General features: G+C 44.7%; 1 protein-coding gene across 6 annotated transcripts in view; it reads left to right on the plus strand.

Annotated features, from left to right (window-relative positions):
- Positions 1-19,681, plus strand: part of cdc42ep2 (CDC42 effector protein (Rho GTPase binding) 2) — a 28,741-nt gene extending 9,060 nt beyond the window's left edge. For 5 of the 6 annotated variants that reach the window (XM_066661281.1, XM_066661279.1, XM_066661282.1 and 2 more), the window contains exon 2: positions 13,734-19,681. In XM_066661281.1, coding sequence (XP_066517378.1) covers positions 14,153-14,914 — 762 coding nt within the window. In that variant the 5' untranslated portion in view covers positions 13,734-14,152 and the 3' untranslated portion in view covers positions 14,915-19,681. Of the gene's footprint in view, positions 1-3,001; positions 3,132-13,733 lie in introns of those variants that run through there. The other variant, XM_066661277.1, reaches the window with a different exon arrangement.
- The last annotated feature ends 830 nt before the right edge of the window (positions 19,682-20,511 follow it).

The following is a 20,511-nucleotide window of genomic DNA, read 5'->3' on the forward strand; positions in this document are numbered from 1 at the left end:
ATGTATTTTTTGAAACAGCTCCATATTTAGACTCCAATGACCAAATGTATGCATATACCAGCTCATCCAATATTTCTCATGCCATTGCGTGTTTTAGACCCTTGGTGGCTGTAAGCTCATGTATAGCTGGAGCATTTTGTGCTTATCTTTGGATATTACACATACTAAGCACAAATAAACATCTGTTTCATGGTGCTACTTTAAGTACCTGAATTCACTAAAAATAAGGGGTTTCTACAAACCTCTGGACATCTATCTGTAGCTGTAGATACACACTAATGAGTGCTTCTGAGACGGATGACTTATACAGTAAAAGTCTAGTATACTGAATCACATCAGCACTTACCACATCTAATGATTTATCATAGCTTGTGTGTGTAATAGTTTAGGTATGTGTGTCAGTGTGTGTGTGTTTGCTTAGGAACGCCTCAGTATTCAGGAAGCAGTGTGTGGAGTGTACACTGTAAATCCTGGAATGGAGCATTCAGAGGTAATACAATATTTAAACTCTGTGTCCACTCTTTGTTCACTCCTTCCTCATTGTTCCACCTTGTAGATGTAAAGACAGAGACAGTAGCTCATCTGTCGCTGCACAGTGTGTGTCAGTCGTCCTCTAGTCCTTCATCAGTGACACAGGATGCTGTCGGCAGGGTGTTTTTAGTTGGTGGATTTTTCTCAGTCCAGCAGTGACACAGAGGGCTTTACAACTCCAGCAGCTCTGCTGTGTCTGATCCATTCGTACCAGCACAACACACATTAACACACCACCACCACATCATTATCACTGCAGCGTGGAGAATAATCCACCACCCAACCCATACCTGCGCTGTAGGGGTTCTGGCCATTGAAGAGCAGGGTAAAAGGGGCAAAAATAAAGTATGCAGAGCAACGGGTGGACTACAGTCTGTAACTGTAGGACTACAAAGTGCTCCTGTATGGTCCAAAGAGCTGAAAGAATGGAAGGTGAGTGTAAAAACGTGGTGATTTTAATGTTTTGGCTGATCTGTGTGTAACAACGGAACTGGTGAGATATGGTTCTATAGTCTTTCCTTTTTCCTGTTGATTGAACCTGGTCTGTTTTTTCTGCACCGTTCTCTGAAATCCTGCGGAAGTCCAGAGGAAAAATATTTCCAACAGGTCAGAGTTTCACACACAGGGAGAGGTTTTGTCCCTAATAGGCCCTGTGTTGCCAGATTGGGCGTTGTAATGCCAAGATATGGATTGGGTCAAGAAAATGTGTCAAGTGGAAAATTTTTTACGATTTGTCATGACCTTTTGAGAGATACTTTTATTTTGTAATAGGATTGCATGCATTGCATGATATTGCAGCTGAAATGTGAATTGACTTCTGTATTATTCTGTGTGTGTGTTTTTTATATATATAAATGCTGACCATTACTGACTGAGGATTTAAAAGTGCTTTGCATATCTGGTAATGATCATTTAGGGCTTGGGGGGGGGGGGGGGGGGGGGGGGAGAGTGCGAGCGAGAGAGAGAGAGAGAGAAAGAGAGATAGAAAGAGACAGTGAACTGGAGGGAGTTTCTGGTTTCACACTATCAGCAAACTCCAGGTTATTTTTGATGCTAGGGAAAGGGTGGATGATCCAGGGTCAGGGAGGCTGTTAGGGAAGCACTTTTCTAGCCCTTGAAAAAAGATAATGAAATTGAGTGAATCATAATAATAAAAAGGTACTTAAGGTGGCATGGTGGTGCAGCAGGTAGAGTCACAGTCACACAGCTCCAGAGACCTGAAGGTTGGGGGTTTGAGTCCCACTCCAGGTGACTGTCTGTGAGGAGTTTGGTGTGTTCTCCCCGTGTCCGCGTGGGTTTCCTCCGGGTGCTCCGGTTTCCTCCCACAGTTCAAAAACACACGTTGGTAGGTGGATTGGCGACTTAAGTGTCCATTGGTGTGAATGTGTGTTGCCCTGTGAAGGACTGGCACCCACTCCAGGTGTGTTCCCACCTTGCGCCCAGTGATTCCGGGTAGGCTCCGGACCCACCGCGACCCTGAATTGGAAAAGTGGTTACAGATAATGAATAAATGAATGAAAAAAGGTACTTCATAATAGTGTCTTTGCATGTCATAATTTAGTGTCTTATTAGTGTAATAATGAGAAACAATATCAGGATCTCATTATTAGGAGAGAGCAAGTCATTATTATGAGAGAGAATCTCAGTAATGTGAGATCACATATTAAGTTACAAAATACCCCTCCTTCACTTATCACTTTCCATGCTGCCGCATCGGTGTTTGGTTTGTCTGTTCTGTGATACTGTAGAAACATGGCGGCCTCCACAGGAAGGGGACCGTCTCTCTCTGTGGATATGGGGGTCTCATTCTAAGCTAAAGAAAGTACAATGAAAACTGCTTTGTGTATTATACCACCCTTCCACAGAGTCCTGCCTGTGACATCCCTTTAAAAATAATGTAAGGCACGTAAATCACTTAATATGTGCAAATGACATAATAATATGAAAAACGTTATAATAATTTGTGGGAATGACTTAGAAATATGTGGGAATGCTTTAATAAAATTTTGGATTAACCTAATAATGTGTGGGAATTACTTAATAAAACACTGCTTCTTATAAAGTCACATAAATTAATGTTTGATGTTGCTTGCACGCATTAAGACATTTTGCGATGATGTCAACACATGGACGCTGTTTATGTCTGCTAATAGAAATCCATACATTCTAAACACTGCACATTTAAGGTGATATTTCTGTTGTGCGGGTCTAATTCTGATTTGTTGGTGGTATTTCTGGAGTGGGGTGGATATTTATGGAGTGTTGAGGGTATTATCTGGTGTGAGGGGGTATTTCTGGAGTGTTGGGGGGGGTATTATCTGGTGTGAGGGGGGTATTTCTGGAGTGTTGTTTTAGCCATGAGCTGAACTAGTGATGCAACGGCTCCCGCCCAAACTCGAGGCCCCTCCCCTCTGTGGGCGGGGCTCTGTAGCGTACCAGAGAGAGAGGAGCTCTTCACGCGCACAGTTCACAAGTAGAAGCGCAGAGGAGAGAGTCGTATCTCCAAGAAAAAACGACTTCTACAGTTCTAACGTTTCTACAGAGAAAAAAACTCTTCTCAGAAACTGGACTTTTACGCGAGTGAAAAGCTTGAGCTGAAGGTAAACTGAAAACAATGACATTATACACATTTGAGAGACCCGTAGGTGATTGTATGAATTATTTTACAGTGTGTATTCGATGTTAAAATTTAATTTTCACATTTAAAGCTCTTAATAGTAATGATTATTAACTAAATCGCTGAAGAACATGAACTTAGATCATAAAATTCAGTCCATAGCTGTGGGTATATTCATTTAGTGGGTCGTTTAGTTGTCATTTAGTAATAAAACAAAACGTTTAGAACATACATCACAAAATGTATAAATTAAATGCTTTAAAACGGTGATGTGATATCCCACAGAAAGTGCTTATAAATGCAGAACATTGTGTTACTGGTTTACAGAAGGTGTGGTGACTGTGTAATAGAGCTGTAGCATGTATGGAACAGTATGGAGCTGTTTGGAGACCTGTGAAACTGCCTGGATATGTGTGGAGCTGTAGGGAGATGTTTGAATGTCTGTAGAACTGAAGGGAGATGTTTGGACTTGTAGGAAAATGTGTGGAGATGTAGGGAAATGTTTGTAGTGGTAGGGAGTTGGATGTCTGTAGAGCTTCAGAGAAATGTTTGGAGCTATTGGGAGATGTTTGGATGTCAGAGGAGCTGTAGGGAGATGTTTGGATGTCTGGAGTTGTAGGGAGATGTTTGGATGTCTGGAGTTGTAGGACGATTTGTGGATTTGTAGGGAGATATGTGGAGCTGTAGAGAGATGTAAGGAAATGTTTGGAGTTGTAGGGAGTTGTCTTGAGATGTGTAGAGCTGTAGGGAGATGTTTGGATGTCTGTAGAGCTGTAGGGAGATGTCTGGAGTTGTAGGAAGATCTGTGGAGTTGTAAGGATATGTTTGGAAGTCTGTGGAGCTGTAGAAAGATGTTTGGAGCTAGTGTTTATGGCCTCAGTGCTGTGGCTGTGTTGTGAGAGCTGCTTTTTCACTCTCTGCCAACACAGAAAGATTTACTGAGCTTTTTGTTTCTAGAACAATCTCACTGAGCTCCAACCGCCACCTGCCTTTATTCAATATTACAGAGAGAGAGAGAGAGAGAGAGAGAGAGAGGGGTGTTGGAACTAATAAACAGTTACAATATCTACTGACCTTTCATTTTCAAACAGACTAAACACATCTATCTATCTATCTATCTGTCTATCTATCTATCTGTCTATCTATCTATCTATCTGTCTGTCTATCTATCTATCTATCTATCTATCTGTGTGTCTATCACAATTTGCAAATATGCTTCATCCTTTATTTAAGGAGTATAAACAGCACTGTGTTTGGGTCATTAAGACTGATATATGTAAATGAGCTCTTTTCTGATTGGCTGCGCTTTATTCTTAAAACTGTTCAACCAAAGTGAACAAACTTGCTTGTTTTGTTGCAAGGTGACTCTTTATTCTGGTGTATGTGATTATACATCTGTCCAACTGTGTGTGAGCTATTCTTCCTGAATTTCAATTATAACATACAACATAAAATACGTGTCTGGTTAGGTTTTGGAGACAAATTCACAGCAAGGACTGCTCTGAGGGTGGACTCACACACACACACGCACATAACCCCCCTCTGTTCCTCCCTCAAAGCGAGTGTGCAGTGTGCTGTATCTGAGGAGGAGCACGGCCCGCTAAGTGTTTGTCTGCTGAGTGTTTGGCAGCGCTGTTGTTTTCGGACTCTTTCCCACTCTGATAAAACACAGCAGCCGTAAAATGTTCAGTCACCTTCCGACGCAGGTTTATTCTGCTCTGGAAAAAGTGACGTCTGGAAGTTCAGTCCTTTACGATCCACCGTCGATACATCAGTTGTTCAGGATCAATAAAGGATTATCTTATCTCATCTGAAAGCCTTCTAAAAGTCAAGGGTCAGCTCCTGCTCTTCTGAGAAGGCTATACACTAGATAATGGAACATTGCCGTGAGGATTTGATGATCTTCAGCAACAGGATCATTAGTGAGGCCAGATACAGATGGGTGATTAGTTGTGTATCACAAAGATACTGGAACATTCCAGTGAGGATTTAATGGCATTTAGCCACAACACTGTTAGTGAGGTCAGGTACCTGAGAGGCATGGATTAGTTGTTGATCACAAACCCAACTCATACTCATCCAAAGGTCCACAGCTCAATTAATGTGGGTTCTTTTTACCACTAAGCAGCGTTCGCCATCTGCCATTGTGACCTTATGCTCATGTGCAGCTGCTCCAGTGTGCCCCATTCTAATAACAAGTCTTTTTTGGAGAGGATAGCACAGGGTGCACTTTAAAATGTGGAAAGGTGGAAATATTTTGATGTTGAGGAAATGAGGTACACTTCAGAAGCAACACTTCACCCTGACGTCATGGTCTTTGCTAGAAGTCCAGATGATATTGTCGCTGTTATGTTTAGACTATGAGACGTTTATCACTCCTGAGTCAGCTTCTCTAAACATAGATAGCTGGTTGTCTTGGAGTGATGTGTGTCTGCGGTCCAGAATTGTATTTTCTCTTTGCTTAGACAGTCCACAGTTCCACGCGGCACGTCCACACAGGACAACGCTGATCCCAACACCTGATCCCACCTTTAGGAGATAAAGACGTAAGGGGGTTTCCTTAAAACAAGCCTCGCTGTTTGGGTAGAAGCTACACATGCATCCAAGCATCTCTGAATGTCACTCATTCATTCATCTCCTGTAACTACTTCATTCTAAACAGTGTCTCAGCAGGTGCAGAGCCCAACTGTATTCACACTTTACACAGTGTACTCTAACACATACATGCACACACACTCCTGTAAACATGAACATGTGTACACAGTGGAAAGAAGGTACAAGTTTACTTAAAGACAACATGAAACAGAGCCCTAAAAATATTTTATTTCCTTTACATGATATATATCTGAGTGAAACTGGGCAGTGATGTGGGCAAGACCTGATTTTGTACTTCGAGGTTGGATGTGGTGATTAAAAGCTGGCTTCTCAAGTGTTCCACTCATTTTCCAGAACTGATTCTTTCCAAGATTCGTAAAGGTGAATCAACCCTCAGATTTGACTCATTCAGTTTCATCTCATTCTGTGTTTTGAGGTTTTTTAACGCATTTTTATAACACCCCCTGCAGGGTGTGTTTCCTTCCAATCATTTCCATCCATGATTCCGGGTAGGCTCCAGACCCACTGTGAAACTGAACTGGATACGTGGTTACAGACAATGAATGAAAGAACATTTTTATAAATTATAAGGCATTAGTTTAGGCATTGTTTTTCTGACTTCTTTTCAGTCCAGATGAGGGTTCTGCAGTGGGATCAGAGGGACAGCGGTACCTGTCAGACTTGTGTTTGAGTGGATCCCTGAAAGGCCTCAAAAACACAAGCCTGTGTTGTCTGTTATCACACCCTCTTCAGAATGTAGGGATTAGGGCTCCAGAGCTCATAACTGTGGTGCTGTTGGGAAATCGGTTGTGATTACTGGCAACAAACAAGCAAACATACATTTCCCTGCCCATGTTTCTAAACCTGTGGTGAGACGTCGACTCTGAAGTTGTTTACTGCACTGACCAGGATCTTGTTTAGTGTAGTAGGCGTGTCACAATAATTGTGGGTAGTGTTGCAGTCACACAGCCATGGTCCATGGACCTGGAGGTTGTGGGTTCAAGTCCTGCTCTGGGTGACTGTCTGTGAGGAGTTTAGTGTGTTCTCCCTGTGTCTGCGTGGGTTTCCTCCGGGTGACTGTCTGTGAGGAGTGTTCTCCCTGTGTCCGTGTGGGTTTCCTCCGGGTGCTCTGGTTTCCTCCCATGGTCCAAAAACACATGTTGGTAGGTGGACTGGCGACTCAGAAGTGTCCATAGGTGTTAGTGAATATGTGAGTGTGTGTGTTGCCCTGTGAAGGACTAGCCTTGTGCCTAGTGATTCCGGGTAGGCTCCAGAACACAGGCCCACCACAACCCTGAACTGGATAAGCGGTTACAGACACAGGCAGCTTCAAGAAAAGATCATAAAGAAGAAAGATTTTTTTTTTACCATGGAACAATAAATTGTACTAAATATAGAACTCAGGCCTGCACCAACAAGAAATACAAGCTCCGTTTTCATTTCAGCTTGAGTTTCAGGTGCTGAGTGCACAGACTGATAAGAGACAGCTCATAACTGTACAATAAAGTCAACAGATAAAGACGTGATAAGTATAGAGTGACTAGCAGTAGCGCACAGAAGCACATATGCTGTTATTTTTCATGAGTGCGACGGCATGATAAAAGAAGACTTTCTGCACTCTGGTTGTTGTAACCCTCATGGAGGGGTCAAAGCCCTGCCTGAGGGTAGGAGCTAAAGCAGGTGATGGTCAGGGTGCAACAGGTCAGCCACTATTATCTCCGCATGCTTCCTTGCTCTGAAGGAGTACAGGTCGAACAGGGCGGGCAGGTAAGCACCAGTCTTCTTTTTCCGCAGAGCTGATGATACGCTGCTGTTCGTGAGTGTAGTGTTTGGTGGCAGAGCTGCAGCACACTGTGATGGAGGAGGTGATGATGAACTCCTGGGGTAGGTTGGACGTCTTCAGCTGGTAGAACATACACTGCTGGGCTTTCTTTGTGTTGGTGTTGATGTTGGAGTCGAGTCCCACTTCAGGTCCCTGGTGATTGTGTTCTCAGGAACTTGAAGGACTCCACAGCCATCTCCGGCATTACAGCAGTCTGAACTGCTTAAATGTATTGTGTTACACTGTAACTGTGAGAGAGGCTGCTGTGTCCCTGTTATTGTCACAGCAATTGCTTCAAATATATTTTGATGACCCCTTAGTGAGGCAGCTCACTAAGACCCTTATCATTCAGAATTAAAGGGGGAATATTGTGAAGAAAACTTGTTCAGTGCATGTGTGGATTAATGTGGGGATCCTAAGTCCACCACCCTACCCACTGTGAAATAAGACCACCCAGTTTGTAAACTGTGGGCTACCAAAAAAACATAGGATAAAACAAGCTGTTCTAATTCTGCTCCACTTCTGATGTTCAGTGCCGAGACTTTAGCATTGCCCCGCCCCCTCGTCTGAGTCTGTCCAATTACAGCACTGGACCTACATTAATGTGAGAGCACAGAGACAAGTTCATTTATACCAAACCAGATATAACGAGCACAGAGTATGAAGAGCACTGAGTCAAAACGTAGAAAACGGGAATGGGGAAGAAAGAGAACCGAGCAAAATAGCTAATCAGGAGCAGAGAGTTTCTGCTCCTCACAGCAGTGTGCTTGGGTTGGTGGATGAATAGCGAGCAGCTCACTCTCATTTAAAAGGACAGGTACCGAAAGCACCCATTCTGAACATTGCTGTTTAGACTGAGGGAGAACGCTGCTGTGAGGTTAGATCCTTGAAGTATTTTGAGCAAAGATTGTCACAGATGTGTCATTAAGATCCAGAACTGTGTCCCGCTGTGGAGTAGAGCGAGAATATGTCGCCTTGAACTCCAGATTTATTTTGTTGTAATTTCAGTAGACTCATTCATTCATTCATTCATTCGTTCATTGTCTGTAACCGCTTATCCAGTTCAGGGTCGCGGTAGGTCCAGAGCCTACCTGGAATCATTGGGTGCAAGGAAGGAAAAACCCTGAAAGGGGCGGCAGTCCTTCACAGGGCAACAGACACTCTCACCCACACGTTTCAGTCACCAATTCACCTACCAACGTGTGTTTTTTGAACGTGGGAGGTAACCGGAGCACCCGGAGGAAACCCACGCAGACACAGGGAGAACACACCACATTCCTCACAGTCACCCAGAGGAAACCCACGCAGACACAGGGAGAACACACCACATTCCTCACAGACAGTCACCCGGAGGAAACCCACGCAGACACAAAGAGAACACACCACATTCCTCACAGACAGTCACCCGGAGGAAACCCACACAGACACAGAGAGAACACACCACATTCCTCACAGTCACCCAGAGGAAACCCACGCAGACACAGGGAGAACACACCACATTCCTCACAGACAGTCACCCGGAGGAAACCCACGCAGACACAGAGAGAACACACCACATTCCTCACAGACAGTCACCCGGAGGAAACCCACGCAGACACAGAGAGAACACACCACACTCCTCACAGACAGTCACCCGGAGGAAACCCACGCAGACACAGGGAGAACACACCACACTCCTCACAGTCACCCAGAGGAAACCCATGCAGACACAGAGAGAACACACCACATTCCTCACAGACAGTCACCCGGAGGAAACCCACGCAGACACAGAGAGAACACACCACACTCCTCACAGACAGTCACCCGGAGGAAACCCACGCAGACACAGAAAGAACACACCACACTCTTCACAGACAGTCACCCGGAGGAAACCCACGCAGACACAGAGAGAACACACCACATTCCTCACAGATAGTCACCCGGAGGAAACCCACGCAGACACAGAGAGAACACACCACACTCCTCACAGACAGTCACCCGGAGGAAACCCACGCAGACACAGAGAGAACACACCACATTCCTCACAGACAGTCACCCGGAGGAAACCCACGCAGACACAGAGAGAACACACCACACTCCTCACAGACAGTCACCCGGAGGAAACCCACACAGACACAGAGAGAACACACCACATTCCTCACAGTCACCCAGAGGAAACCCACGCAGACACAGGGAGAACACACCACATTCCTCACAGACAGTCACCCGGAGGAAACCCACGCAGACACAGAGAGAACACACCACATTCCTCACAGACAGTCACCCGGAGGAAACCCACGCAGACACAGAGAGAACACACCACACTCCTCACAGACAGTCACCCGGAGGAAACCCACGCAGACACAGGGAGAACACACCACACTCCTCACAGTCACCCAGAGGAAACCCATGCAGACACAGAGAGAACACACCACATTCCTCACAGACAGTCACCCGGAGGAAACCCACGCAGACACAGAGAGAACACACCACACTCCTCACAGACAGTCACCCGGAGGAAACCCACGCAGACACAGAAAGAACACACCACACTCTTCACAGACAGTCACCCGGAGGAAACCCACGCAGACACAGAGAGAACACACCACATTCCTCACAGATAGTCACCCGGAGGAAACCCACGCAGACACAGAGAGAACACACCACACTCCTCACAGACAGTCACCCGGAGGAAACCCATGCAGACACAGAGAGAACACACCACATTCCTCACAGACAGTCACCCGGAGGAAACCCACGCAGACACAGAGAGAACACACCACACTCCTCACAGACAGTCACCCGGAGGAAACCCATGCAGACACAGAGAGAACACACCACATTCCTCACAGACAGTCACCCGGAGGAAACCCACGCAGACACAGAGAGAACACACCACACTCCTCACAGACAGTCACCCGGAGGAAACCCACACAGACACAGAGAGAACACACCACACTCCTCACAGACAGTCACCCGGAGGAAACCCACACAGACACAGAGAGAACACACCACACTCCTCACAGACAGTCACCCGGAGGAAACCCATGCAGACACAGAGAGAACACACCACATTCCTCACAGACAGTCACCCGGAGGAAACCCACGCAGACACAGAGAGAACACACCACACTCCTCACAGACAGTCACCCGGAGGAAACCCACACAGACACAGAGAGAACACACCACATTCCTCACAGACAGTCACCCAGAGTGGGACTCGAACCCACAACCTCCAGGTCCCTGGAGCTGTGTGACTGCGACACTACCTGCTGCACCCACTTCGGCAGACTGCTTAGTAATATTTACAAAATAAATAAATAAATAAAATTACAGCGGCTGATGGAATGCTGTGTTCAAGATTGGGGACATAACGAGTCTGTGCTGTAAAATGTCATGTAATTTCAGGATGATTCATTGCGATTAGCTGTGATTCAGAATGATTTAAATTAGATCCTGAATGGCGTGACTAGAGGTGTATTTGTACCATTCAGATTTATAGGTTTCTGATATTTATTCCTTGAAATAGCTACAATTCAGCAAACACTGGCAAAAATGACAACTTTGTATTTATTAGTTCCTGCTATAATTTACCAATAGCAAAATGAACTACAGTTTGTCCAGTCTGTGCAGGACAAGGTTTACTAGTCTTGGGCCAAGAGTTCACTCCCACACCTAACTGTGGTGGATTGTGTGTCGGTAACGAACATTTGGGGGTTTTGTTTTTTGTTCAGTTCTGTGCATTTACCAGAATTCTGTATTTAGTACAGTGGTACAGCGGGATCGCCTCCTTTAGACGGTACTTCATGAAATACTGAGGTTCCACTGATGATCCTAGCTTCGAATGTTTAGAGAAAATAATCCCTTAAAGCAATCAGCTGTGGATTTTTGTTCTAAAGTATTCAGTGAACACACTGAAACTGATCAGATATTATCTCACGTCCTGTGGCGTGTGAAACCTCTGGTAATACAAGTTCTACATTGGAGACTAGAATGGAGTCTAACCTCGACACACACACACACACACACACACACACACACACACACTGACATTCCTCTTTATTATTCACTGGTTACAAAAGGGACAAAGCCATAGAGCACGTCATTGTGTGCTGAAGGACAGGACGGTTTGGAAAGTTAATTTGTTAATAAAAGTTTTTACAGAAAGCACAAACTGTGCTGGTGAGTCTGCAGTCGTCCCTGATGAGGACGCCATTGTTTCCCTTTCCTTCATTCATTATTTCTTGGGTTTTATTCCACCGTTTTTCCGTTGTCCATTATCTTCTCAGTTCAGTGAGTCAGCACACTGCAGCCTCTCTCTCAATGTCATTCTCTCTCTCTCGCCCTCGCTCTCGCTCTCTCTCTCTCTCTCTCACACGTTTGGTTATGTACAATTGTAGAAAGGCATCTATCAGCAAACACACACACACACACACTGCTACAACAACAGTTAGACCACATTTAGGCAGTTAGAGCTAATTACTATGTATCTACATCACACACACACACACACACAAAATACTTCATCAAACTCCACCTCCAGAAAATCTTGCTGCCTGTGTGTCTCTTTAAATATGGATGAAGCTGAGCTTTCCTTCTTCCTGTGTGTGTGTGTGTGTGTGTGTGTGTGTATGTGTGTGTGTTTCCTCAGCAGGATTTTGGCTGCAGCAGCACATTCACCTCAGCCATGTGTGTGACTGACACTACTGTTGTGCTACTTATAAAAGGCTTATGTTACTGTTCCACAAAGGAAACACACACTTTCTTTCTCTGGAATTGTTTTGGCTGTGTGTTTATTTGTGTGTGTGTGTGTGTGCATGAGAGAGAAGATACCTACAGTAGCATTTAAAGTCAGTCATTGACAGTCATGAGCTGTCAGTGACAGTAAAGAGAACCTCAGTGTTCCCATGTGTGTGCATGCTCACTAACACAGTACTGTCATGGTTGATGTAACTGGAAATGAGTGACTTAATGCTGGAGGAATGTAAGTCATACTTGTTCCCCTTTAACACACACACACATTCACAAGGACACAACCTGACTTACAACATCCTGCAAAAAGTGCAACCGTAATCCAACACACCGGCACGTTGGTTTTGATGAGCTTGTGAACTTCAGTGTACACAATGAGACTATTCTCAATATTGATTTTCCATGCTCACTCAGGATGCTCCCAAATATGATCCGGTCCCCAGAAGTGTATCAAAACATATAGGCACACACACACACACACAAAGGAATTGTGTTCTTCTATGTAGTTATTTACATTTGTTTTCATATCCAACATTAAACTGAGTATCTCAACAATTTGAAAAGCATTTCAACTGACGTTTCTTCTCTTCAAATGATGCGCAGAAAGTGCCTCAAACACTAACACAACTTCAGATTCATGTACTCTTAAACAAGTCACGTCTAGTCCACATTCTTTACCTTCAACCAAGTAAACATCAGATAATGATCCGTTAAACATTCAAACATCCGTTTTTGTGAATTGTTTCAGACTTTCAGCAGGATCGACTGTCACCCCCACTCCCCCCACACACACACACAGCCCCACCCCATAACAGTGGTTCAGCCTATGCCTTTATCCGGTTATACGTACAGTCATCGGTTGTAGAAATAGTTGTTAACTGCACCCCTGCCTTCCTCTGAGGTTCATTCCAGTTCAGTCCAGTCCTCAGATCTCATCTGCCATGAGGACATGACACACACCCGGACCTTTCTCCAAAACCTCTCTGCCAACATTAACAAACACTGATTACTGAGAAAGCCCACAGCTCCTCATGACTGATTTATTTCTCTTGTCCTCAGCTTATTAAACCCCATCTTTATCTTTTTTCCGGCTGCGCTGGTGCGAGTGGGAGCTTGTTTGTGGAAAAGGGAATGAAATGTGCCTTAAAGGATCCTCCGTTACATAAGCCTGGGCCTGAACGCTGGCCTCTTTCCCCAATGCCTGATTACTCTTTTAAAGATTCGACTCCTCGGTTTGAGGCGTAAATAATGGAACGGATTTGGGGATACAAATAAACAGGGGTTCTAAGAAGAAGAGTTTTCCGAGGGAAGTCCTGCTTGGACGCATGGACGCTAAAAAATCTAACGTCTCCATGAGGAATATTTTATTTTAGAGTGTGTTTGTGGTCCATTAGTGTATACATGCTAATGTCTCTCCCTCTGTGTCTCTGTTTCTAGGTAAAATGGAGTAACTAAGAAGTCTTGGTGGGAATTCTGTCTTATGGGAATAACGTCAGCGCTGCTTTTAAGTCAGAATTCTAGGAATTCTCCATACTACCACTGAACTAGAGCCGTCAGCTTTAGCGCATATACAGCTGGACTCTTTCATCCATCTGTTCTTTACTTTTTCCAGTCATCATTTTTCTTCTCTCTGTTTCCCCCTCTCTTCTGTTCTTTGCATCTTTTCTCATCTCCTCCCCGTTTGCATCTTCTCCATATTTCTGTCCTTTTCTCTTCTTCTTTCTGCAGCTCCCTTCTCTTTACTTCTTCCTTCTCTTCTCCTAGTTCCCTTCTCTCTGTATTTCTGACTCTCCCTCGTGTCCACGCTGTTGTGGGAGTTGTCCCTGTGTTGCTCGGGACGTCGGCAGGTGTCCGAGATGTCGGCAAAGGCTCCGATCTACCTGAAGCGGCGGAGTCGTAAAGGGAAGAAGGAGAAGCTGAGGGACCTGCTGTCGTCCGACATGATCAGCCCTCCGCTCGGAGACTTCCGCCACACCATCCACATCGGCAGCGGGGGCGGGGCTGACGACCTCTTCGGCGACCTCTCCTTCCTTCAGGGAAAGTTCCACCTGCTCCCCGGGCAGCACGGCCACCAGGGGGCCTTCCAGTTCAGCCGCACGGCCAGCGTGAGCGCCGGTCACCAGCCGGTCAGTGAGAGCTCTCCTCTGCTGAAGAATGCGCTGTCGCTCCCTGTGATCGGAGCGGTGCAGGCGCTCACTCTGCCAGCCCAGACCCCTGCGGCAACGGTTACCACGGCAACCGCGTCGCGTACCGTAATGACAACTTCTGGGACAACGGCATCGACAGCAGCATTGACAACAACATCTGCGTCTCTCGCCCCGCCTCCAAAACCTCCCAGGCTGCACCTTGAGTCACCCCACGCGTCCCTCCCTGCGTCTCCCAACTCCAAACCTCGCTCGGACGCCAAGCCAGAGGAGAAACGAGGGAGAGAGGAAGGAGGGGAAGAGAAGGAGGAGGAGCATTCTTATCTCTCTCACGCAGGGTCACTTCTCTCTTTGCATCTGGACTTGGGGCCATCCATCCTGGAGGACGTGCTGGAGATAATGGATGGACAGAGGAACGGAGGAGGAATGAATGGAGGATTCACTGCCAGTGGTCGACAAGAGATCTTCACCTGAGAGGGAACGAGAGGAACGCTGAACTGTATTTCTTTTATAAATGAACTCTCCTTTAGAAACATTCTTGTAATTGTTGGGGGTCACAGCAATAGTGGAGGTGTAGAGGAACTGTTTCTGAATGGAGGGGGCCATGAACTACAGAGAAGTCCATGTTATTTTTGTGTAACTAGCATCATAACTATATGAACGTTGGCTAAATATTAGGGTAAGAATTTCCTATCTATTAAACAGCACTGAAGTTTCTCCACAGCTCCCCCCACGATGGGCAGAGGACCCTCAGAGTCAGGACTCAGAAACACATCCTCAAACCTGTGTTCTTTTTGAACTGCTGGATCACAGAAGTGCTGTACCCTTACGGTCTGGACACCCTCTGGAAATAAAGAGGAACATGTGAGACATGTGATATTTTTATTTTCCTTTCTCTGGAGCTAGGAGAGAAGGTCTCAGAGTGTCCTTCCTGAGGATTGACACAAAGAGTGGATGATCAGAGGAGAGTCGATGAAGAGAAAACACCTGAGAGAGGAGAGAGGGATGAAGCTCTGCTGCATATTCCACATATTAGACCTTTTCACGTGTCTCAACTCCTGTTGGATGAGTCGGGTGCTGCTTTGAACACTAACCTGTCGGTTTCTGCACTGTGTTGTCATTGAGAGTGCTGTCGTCCACTTACGTTTCATCCCATTCAGTGGAGAAATGTCCCAGAATTGAAAAACCTGGACGTACAATGAAATCAATATAATATTGAATTCAATAGATCATTGTTTAATAAATTAATCTCAAACAAGTGTTTAGATTTTACTCTGGAATAAGAGCACATTGAGGTTGCTTTATTCATTGTATTATTTCATTTCTCTGCAATGCTAATCCTGGTGGGACTAGTCCCTTCATTCATTCATTCATCTTCTGTAACCACTTCATCCTGATCAGGGTCGAGGTTGGTCCTGAGTCTATCCAGAATCACTGGGTGCAAGGCAGGAACACACACTGGAGGGGGCTCCAGTCCATCACAAGGCATCACACACTCACCCAGTCACTCACATATGAACTCACACCTGTGAATAAACACAAAAACACTCACCCAGTAAACTGCACAGATATGTATGTGAGTAATTACTATTGACTGTGTGTGTGTGTGTTTGGAGGAATTAAGACATCCACATTATCCAACAAACTCAAACTGTATTGGACTAAATCAATCACAAAACAGCCACATCCTACAGCAGCATCACCACCTGGACACACTCTTTTAAAGCAACACTAGGTAAGATTTGGTATTTTGCTCCCGGGCTCCCCCTAAAGGTGAAGAATAATTCACATTTACAGCACTCTCCTGAAATCAAGGAGCAGGGGGAGAAAGTGGGTGTCATCCTACCCTCCTTCATAAGTTATATAATGCAGTCTCTGCAGTGCTGAGCCCAGGAGTAGGGACAGAGGCTCTATTCTCCCTGCTACGGCTCAGTGGAGCCTCAAAGTTAGCAGCTTTCATTTTAATTTTAACCTAGTGTTGCTTTAAAGGTGAAACAGCCATTTTCAGCTTGGCTTGGCCTGCTGTTTTAGACCTGCTGTGTGTATTTACCCAGCCTGGATCAGTTCTAGTTCAGAGATTAACTCCAGGAGAATAAAGCAAAATGGCCCTCTCTCTCTCTCTCTTTCTGTGATGTAATGACATCACTTTGGTGGTGCGCCAGTTTGTGTAAAGGGGGAAATATGTGCCCCCTGCCTGTGATCTGAGACTACCTTTTTTTAACTTCACCAGAGAAGCTTTCATCATGCCCAACGAGGACAAAAAGAGAGAAAATTAAACCAACGGTGTCTTCCTCCTCAGTGGAAACTTTAAATGACTTGGAACCAAGTTGCTGGACGTCTCTGCCCTCCCCCCGAGGTCCTGACGGTTGATACTTCTTTGTGCTGAGATCACTGCAGTTGTTTCTGTTTTTGGACGGGGGTTTGGTTTCTCGCCGGTCAGGCTTCGTGTTACCGCCCCCGGGTGTTTAAATCCACACGGATCTGAAAGACTTTTCCGGCAACCAGGGTAAACAGGCTAAAGTCATGAGATGCTGGATGTAATTTAACAGAAAGGAGGGTTGATCATTGCCTTATTAACTGACCGCGAAGGTGAACGGACAGTGATGTCGTCGATTAAACTCTGGAGGTTGTAAAGCAGAAAGGACGGCTCCTTTTTGCAAGTGCCTCAGGACTGATCGTGTCATTAGAGATGCCGCCTTCACTGCTAGTGCCCTAGCGCTAATCTTTAACCATATATTTACCAGCTCAGTCAAACATATACTGCTCACATAGCACTGAAAAGGCCCTAGGGTGCACATTATCGACTGTTCTTTCTCAAAAACCGAGGTTCCTACCTGAGGTTCTTAGCTACATTGTTTTGGAAAGTCTGTGGAATCTGTCACACAGTGAAGCCCCAGGTCACCTTCGCCACACCCTTACAGTCCTCCTAGTTCTAGGCACATTTTGTCCCACATCAGACATTTATTGGTGTGTATTATGTATTGAATATGAATTTTCAATTGTCCTGAACATGGTGGTGCTTTATTATTTTCAGTCCTGTGTATTTCTGTAGGCATTGTGCCCACATCAGGAATATTTTTCGAAGTGAAAAGATAATGGATTTGTTGAAATATCCCTACCCTCATGTCCTGTGCAAACAAAATTGTGTGCTGAGTGCTGAGCGTACAACAATATTTCTAGAGAAACACTCTGAAAATGCTTATGTGCTAATCTGAATTATGTAGTATTCAAAGTGCTCTTGTTTTGCCCCTAAACACTGAATAAGGAACTACCAGTCTGGATTGATTTAGCTAGTGCTAAAATGCTAACCTTGCTAATACTGAGTGAATTGAGTGCTAACTGTTAGTTTTAAAGCAACATGTTAAAGATCTGGTTCAGAAAAAGCTTCAAAATCCACAAATAGTTATATAGATCATTAAAGTTTAATGCAGGTTAATGATTAGCAGTTTAATTTTAAATCTAAATTGAATTTGGACTAATTTTGGAGTATTTGTATTGGTTCATCACACAGCGTAAAGGATGTGCACCTTGTTTCCATGAAGTAGAAAATAAACATAAAAATGTGCCTGAGCTACACATCCAGCCCAAAGACTCCAAGGATCTCTGAAATGTAAAAGGGGAGGTTCTGATGAGGAAAATTCAGACTTGGAGGAGCAGGGAGGCCTTGCTTTTAAGAGAGAGGACACCTCACACCCATGCTGGACTCAAAAATGCAATGATGACAGACCACCATCTGCTTGCCAGAGGTCGGATACTGATCTTTGCTAGACATGGGGGACCACTGTTTTACCAACTGAGCAAATCCACCTCATTGACAAGGCTAAAGTTTCCTCCATTCAAGTTTCAGAATTCCTCAGAGTCCCACAGGATGGATCTGTGGTAGCACAAACAGAACCGCCCCCCAAAAATACACACACACACACACATAACACACTCTACTCGTTACACTGATCTGTATGAATCCATTGTCTTTTATACCAACATCATCTCTTTTCTGCTTTCAGTCCTAATGTACTTTAGCCCCAGCCTGGACTAGTTTGGCGAATCCACACACACACACACTGTGAAGGGAAAATGTGATTAGATATCCTCTGCTATGGAGGGGACACTGGGGGATAAAAGCTGCTGTGATAGCAATTGTGCATTGTGTGTGTGTGTGTGTGTCTTACCATGGACACAGTTACCAAGGCTTTGTTTTCATAACTCCACAAAAGCTGGTTCAGGGACTGGTGAAGGTGAAGACCCCCAAAGCCAACACAGCTGCCGTTGGATGGGTGACTTTTTTTTTTTTTTTTTTTTTTTTTTACATACAGTGTGTGGCCAAAAGTTTGTGGACACCCGCTCATACAGTGGTATCAATTGGGAGTTTGTCCTGTCCTTATATGTGGTGACTGTCTTTGCTCTTCTGGGATGTGAGGATTTGATGGAGATCAGTCACTCCAGAGAATACAGTTCCACTTCTCCAGAGGCCAATACTGGGGGGCTTTCTACCTTGACACTGATCACGGTGAACCTAGGCTCATGTGCACATGCTCTGTTTGGAGTGTCCTGTTTGGTTTGATGCTATTCTGAAGAGCTTGTACAAGCAGCGCATGCATAATTCAGCGGGCGTCAACAGTAAGTGCCGTTTAAAGTAGCTGAATCCTTGGATTAAAGTGGTGTCTATAAACTTTGGTACACATAGCGTAGCTTCACACTACTTTTTTGTTGCTTTCCTTTTCTTTAATCATTCACATGATGCGGGTCATGACTATGACCTGTTTGTGTTTCTTTTAAATGTGTGAAATCCATTTTAAAAAGAGAAACTGTACACAACACATTAATATTCTGGGCTTATTTCTTCACAGATTCATTCTCAGAATTGCAGACACATTCCTAACAGAATGTTTCTCAGAAAACCAGACCTTAAAAGTGCATCCTTCTGACTGAGAGAGGAGCCAGTTAATTCCTACCCAAGGACAGATACAGACATGAACTACTGTCACTGCAGGACAGGCTTACATCTTCAACACAGTGAATGTGACCTTCGCTAAGTGACCGGTTAATGCCCTGTTAATGACTTGATCACGTCCTGTCTCTGTTTTCCTCTGCTGAAGACGGACATTGATGTTGGTTTTAAAGGCCTCTGCTCTCACTGCTGCTGCTGAGTGAATGAGCCCTGATCATTCCTGACCTGATGATGTCTGCACTTGCTGTAAATAATGAGATCTAGAGCTGTTATAAATGATGAATAAATGTTTGTTTCCTGAAATAACTGCTCTGTCGTTCTTTCTTTGGTGCAGTGAAAGTACATTCATAAATGATCGCATTATTATTATTACACATCTCTGAACAATTAATAGTTGTAACTAACATTTAGTGTTACAGAACATTCACGAAGACCCGAGGACTGTGTAGAAAAGGACAATACGGCCCCATTCTAATTAGAATCTGTAATTTTGGTCTGTGGCCTGTGATTTAATTAAATAAATCTGAACTAAACAACTTAGCAGTGTTTCACCTTTCTGCTTATTTCAGACTCAGTCTTAGCTTTTTCAGGATGTTTGTTTGTGTGTGTGTGTTTGAGCAAGAGAGAAAGTTGTGTGTGTGTTTCCCAAGCCTGGGAATGTGTCCAACTGTCTTTATTAACACAGAGAGCAGCAGCCTCGACCCTGACCCCCAGCACCATGGGAACACCAGCGAGAGAGAGAGAGAGAGAGAGAGAAAGAAAGAAAGAGAGAGTGAGGAGGGGGTGGGGGTGGGGGGGGGTGTATGTCACTTAGATAAAGAGGGAGGAGACCCTTTAGGCTGAAGAACAGAGAAGGAACCTTAAGGCAGATCAAGGCAGAAAAAGAGGGAGGGAGGAGGACTGAGAGAGAAAGAAGAATGAGATAAATGAGGAAAAGAATAAAAGGGAAAAAACTCAAGATAATTCTATATAGTTGGCATTTTATGTTCTTCAGAAACAGGATAAACAGGAAGCACAGCCCTTAAAGAGAGGGAGAGAGAGAGAGAGAGAGAGAGAGATTTACTTTCCCGCTCTTGTTTATCCATGTTCCAGCTCTGTTATGATCAGAGTTGTTGCGTAACTT

This window comes from Hoplias malabaricus, chromosome 2, assembly GCF_029633855.1.
Source record: "Hoplias malabaricus isolate fHopMal1 chromosome 2, fHopMal1.hap1, whole genome shotgun sequence".
NCBI lineage: Eukaryota > Metazoa > Chordata > Actinopteri > Characiformes > Erythrinidae > Hoplias > Hoplias malabaricus.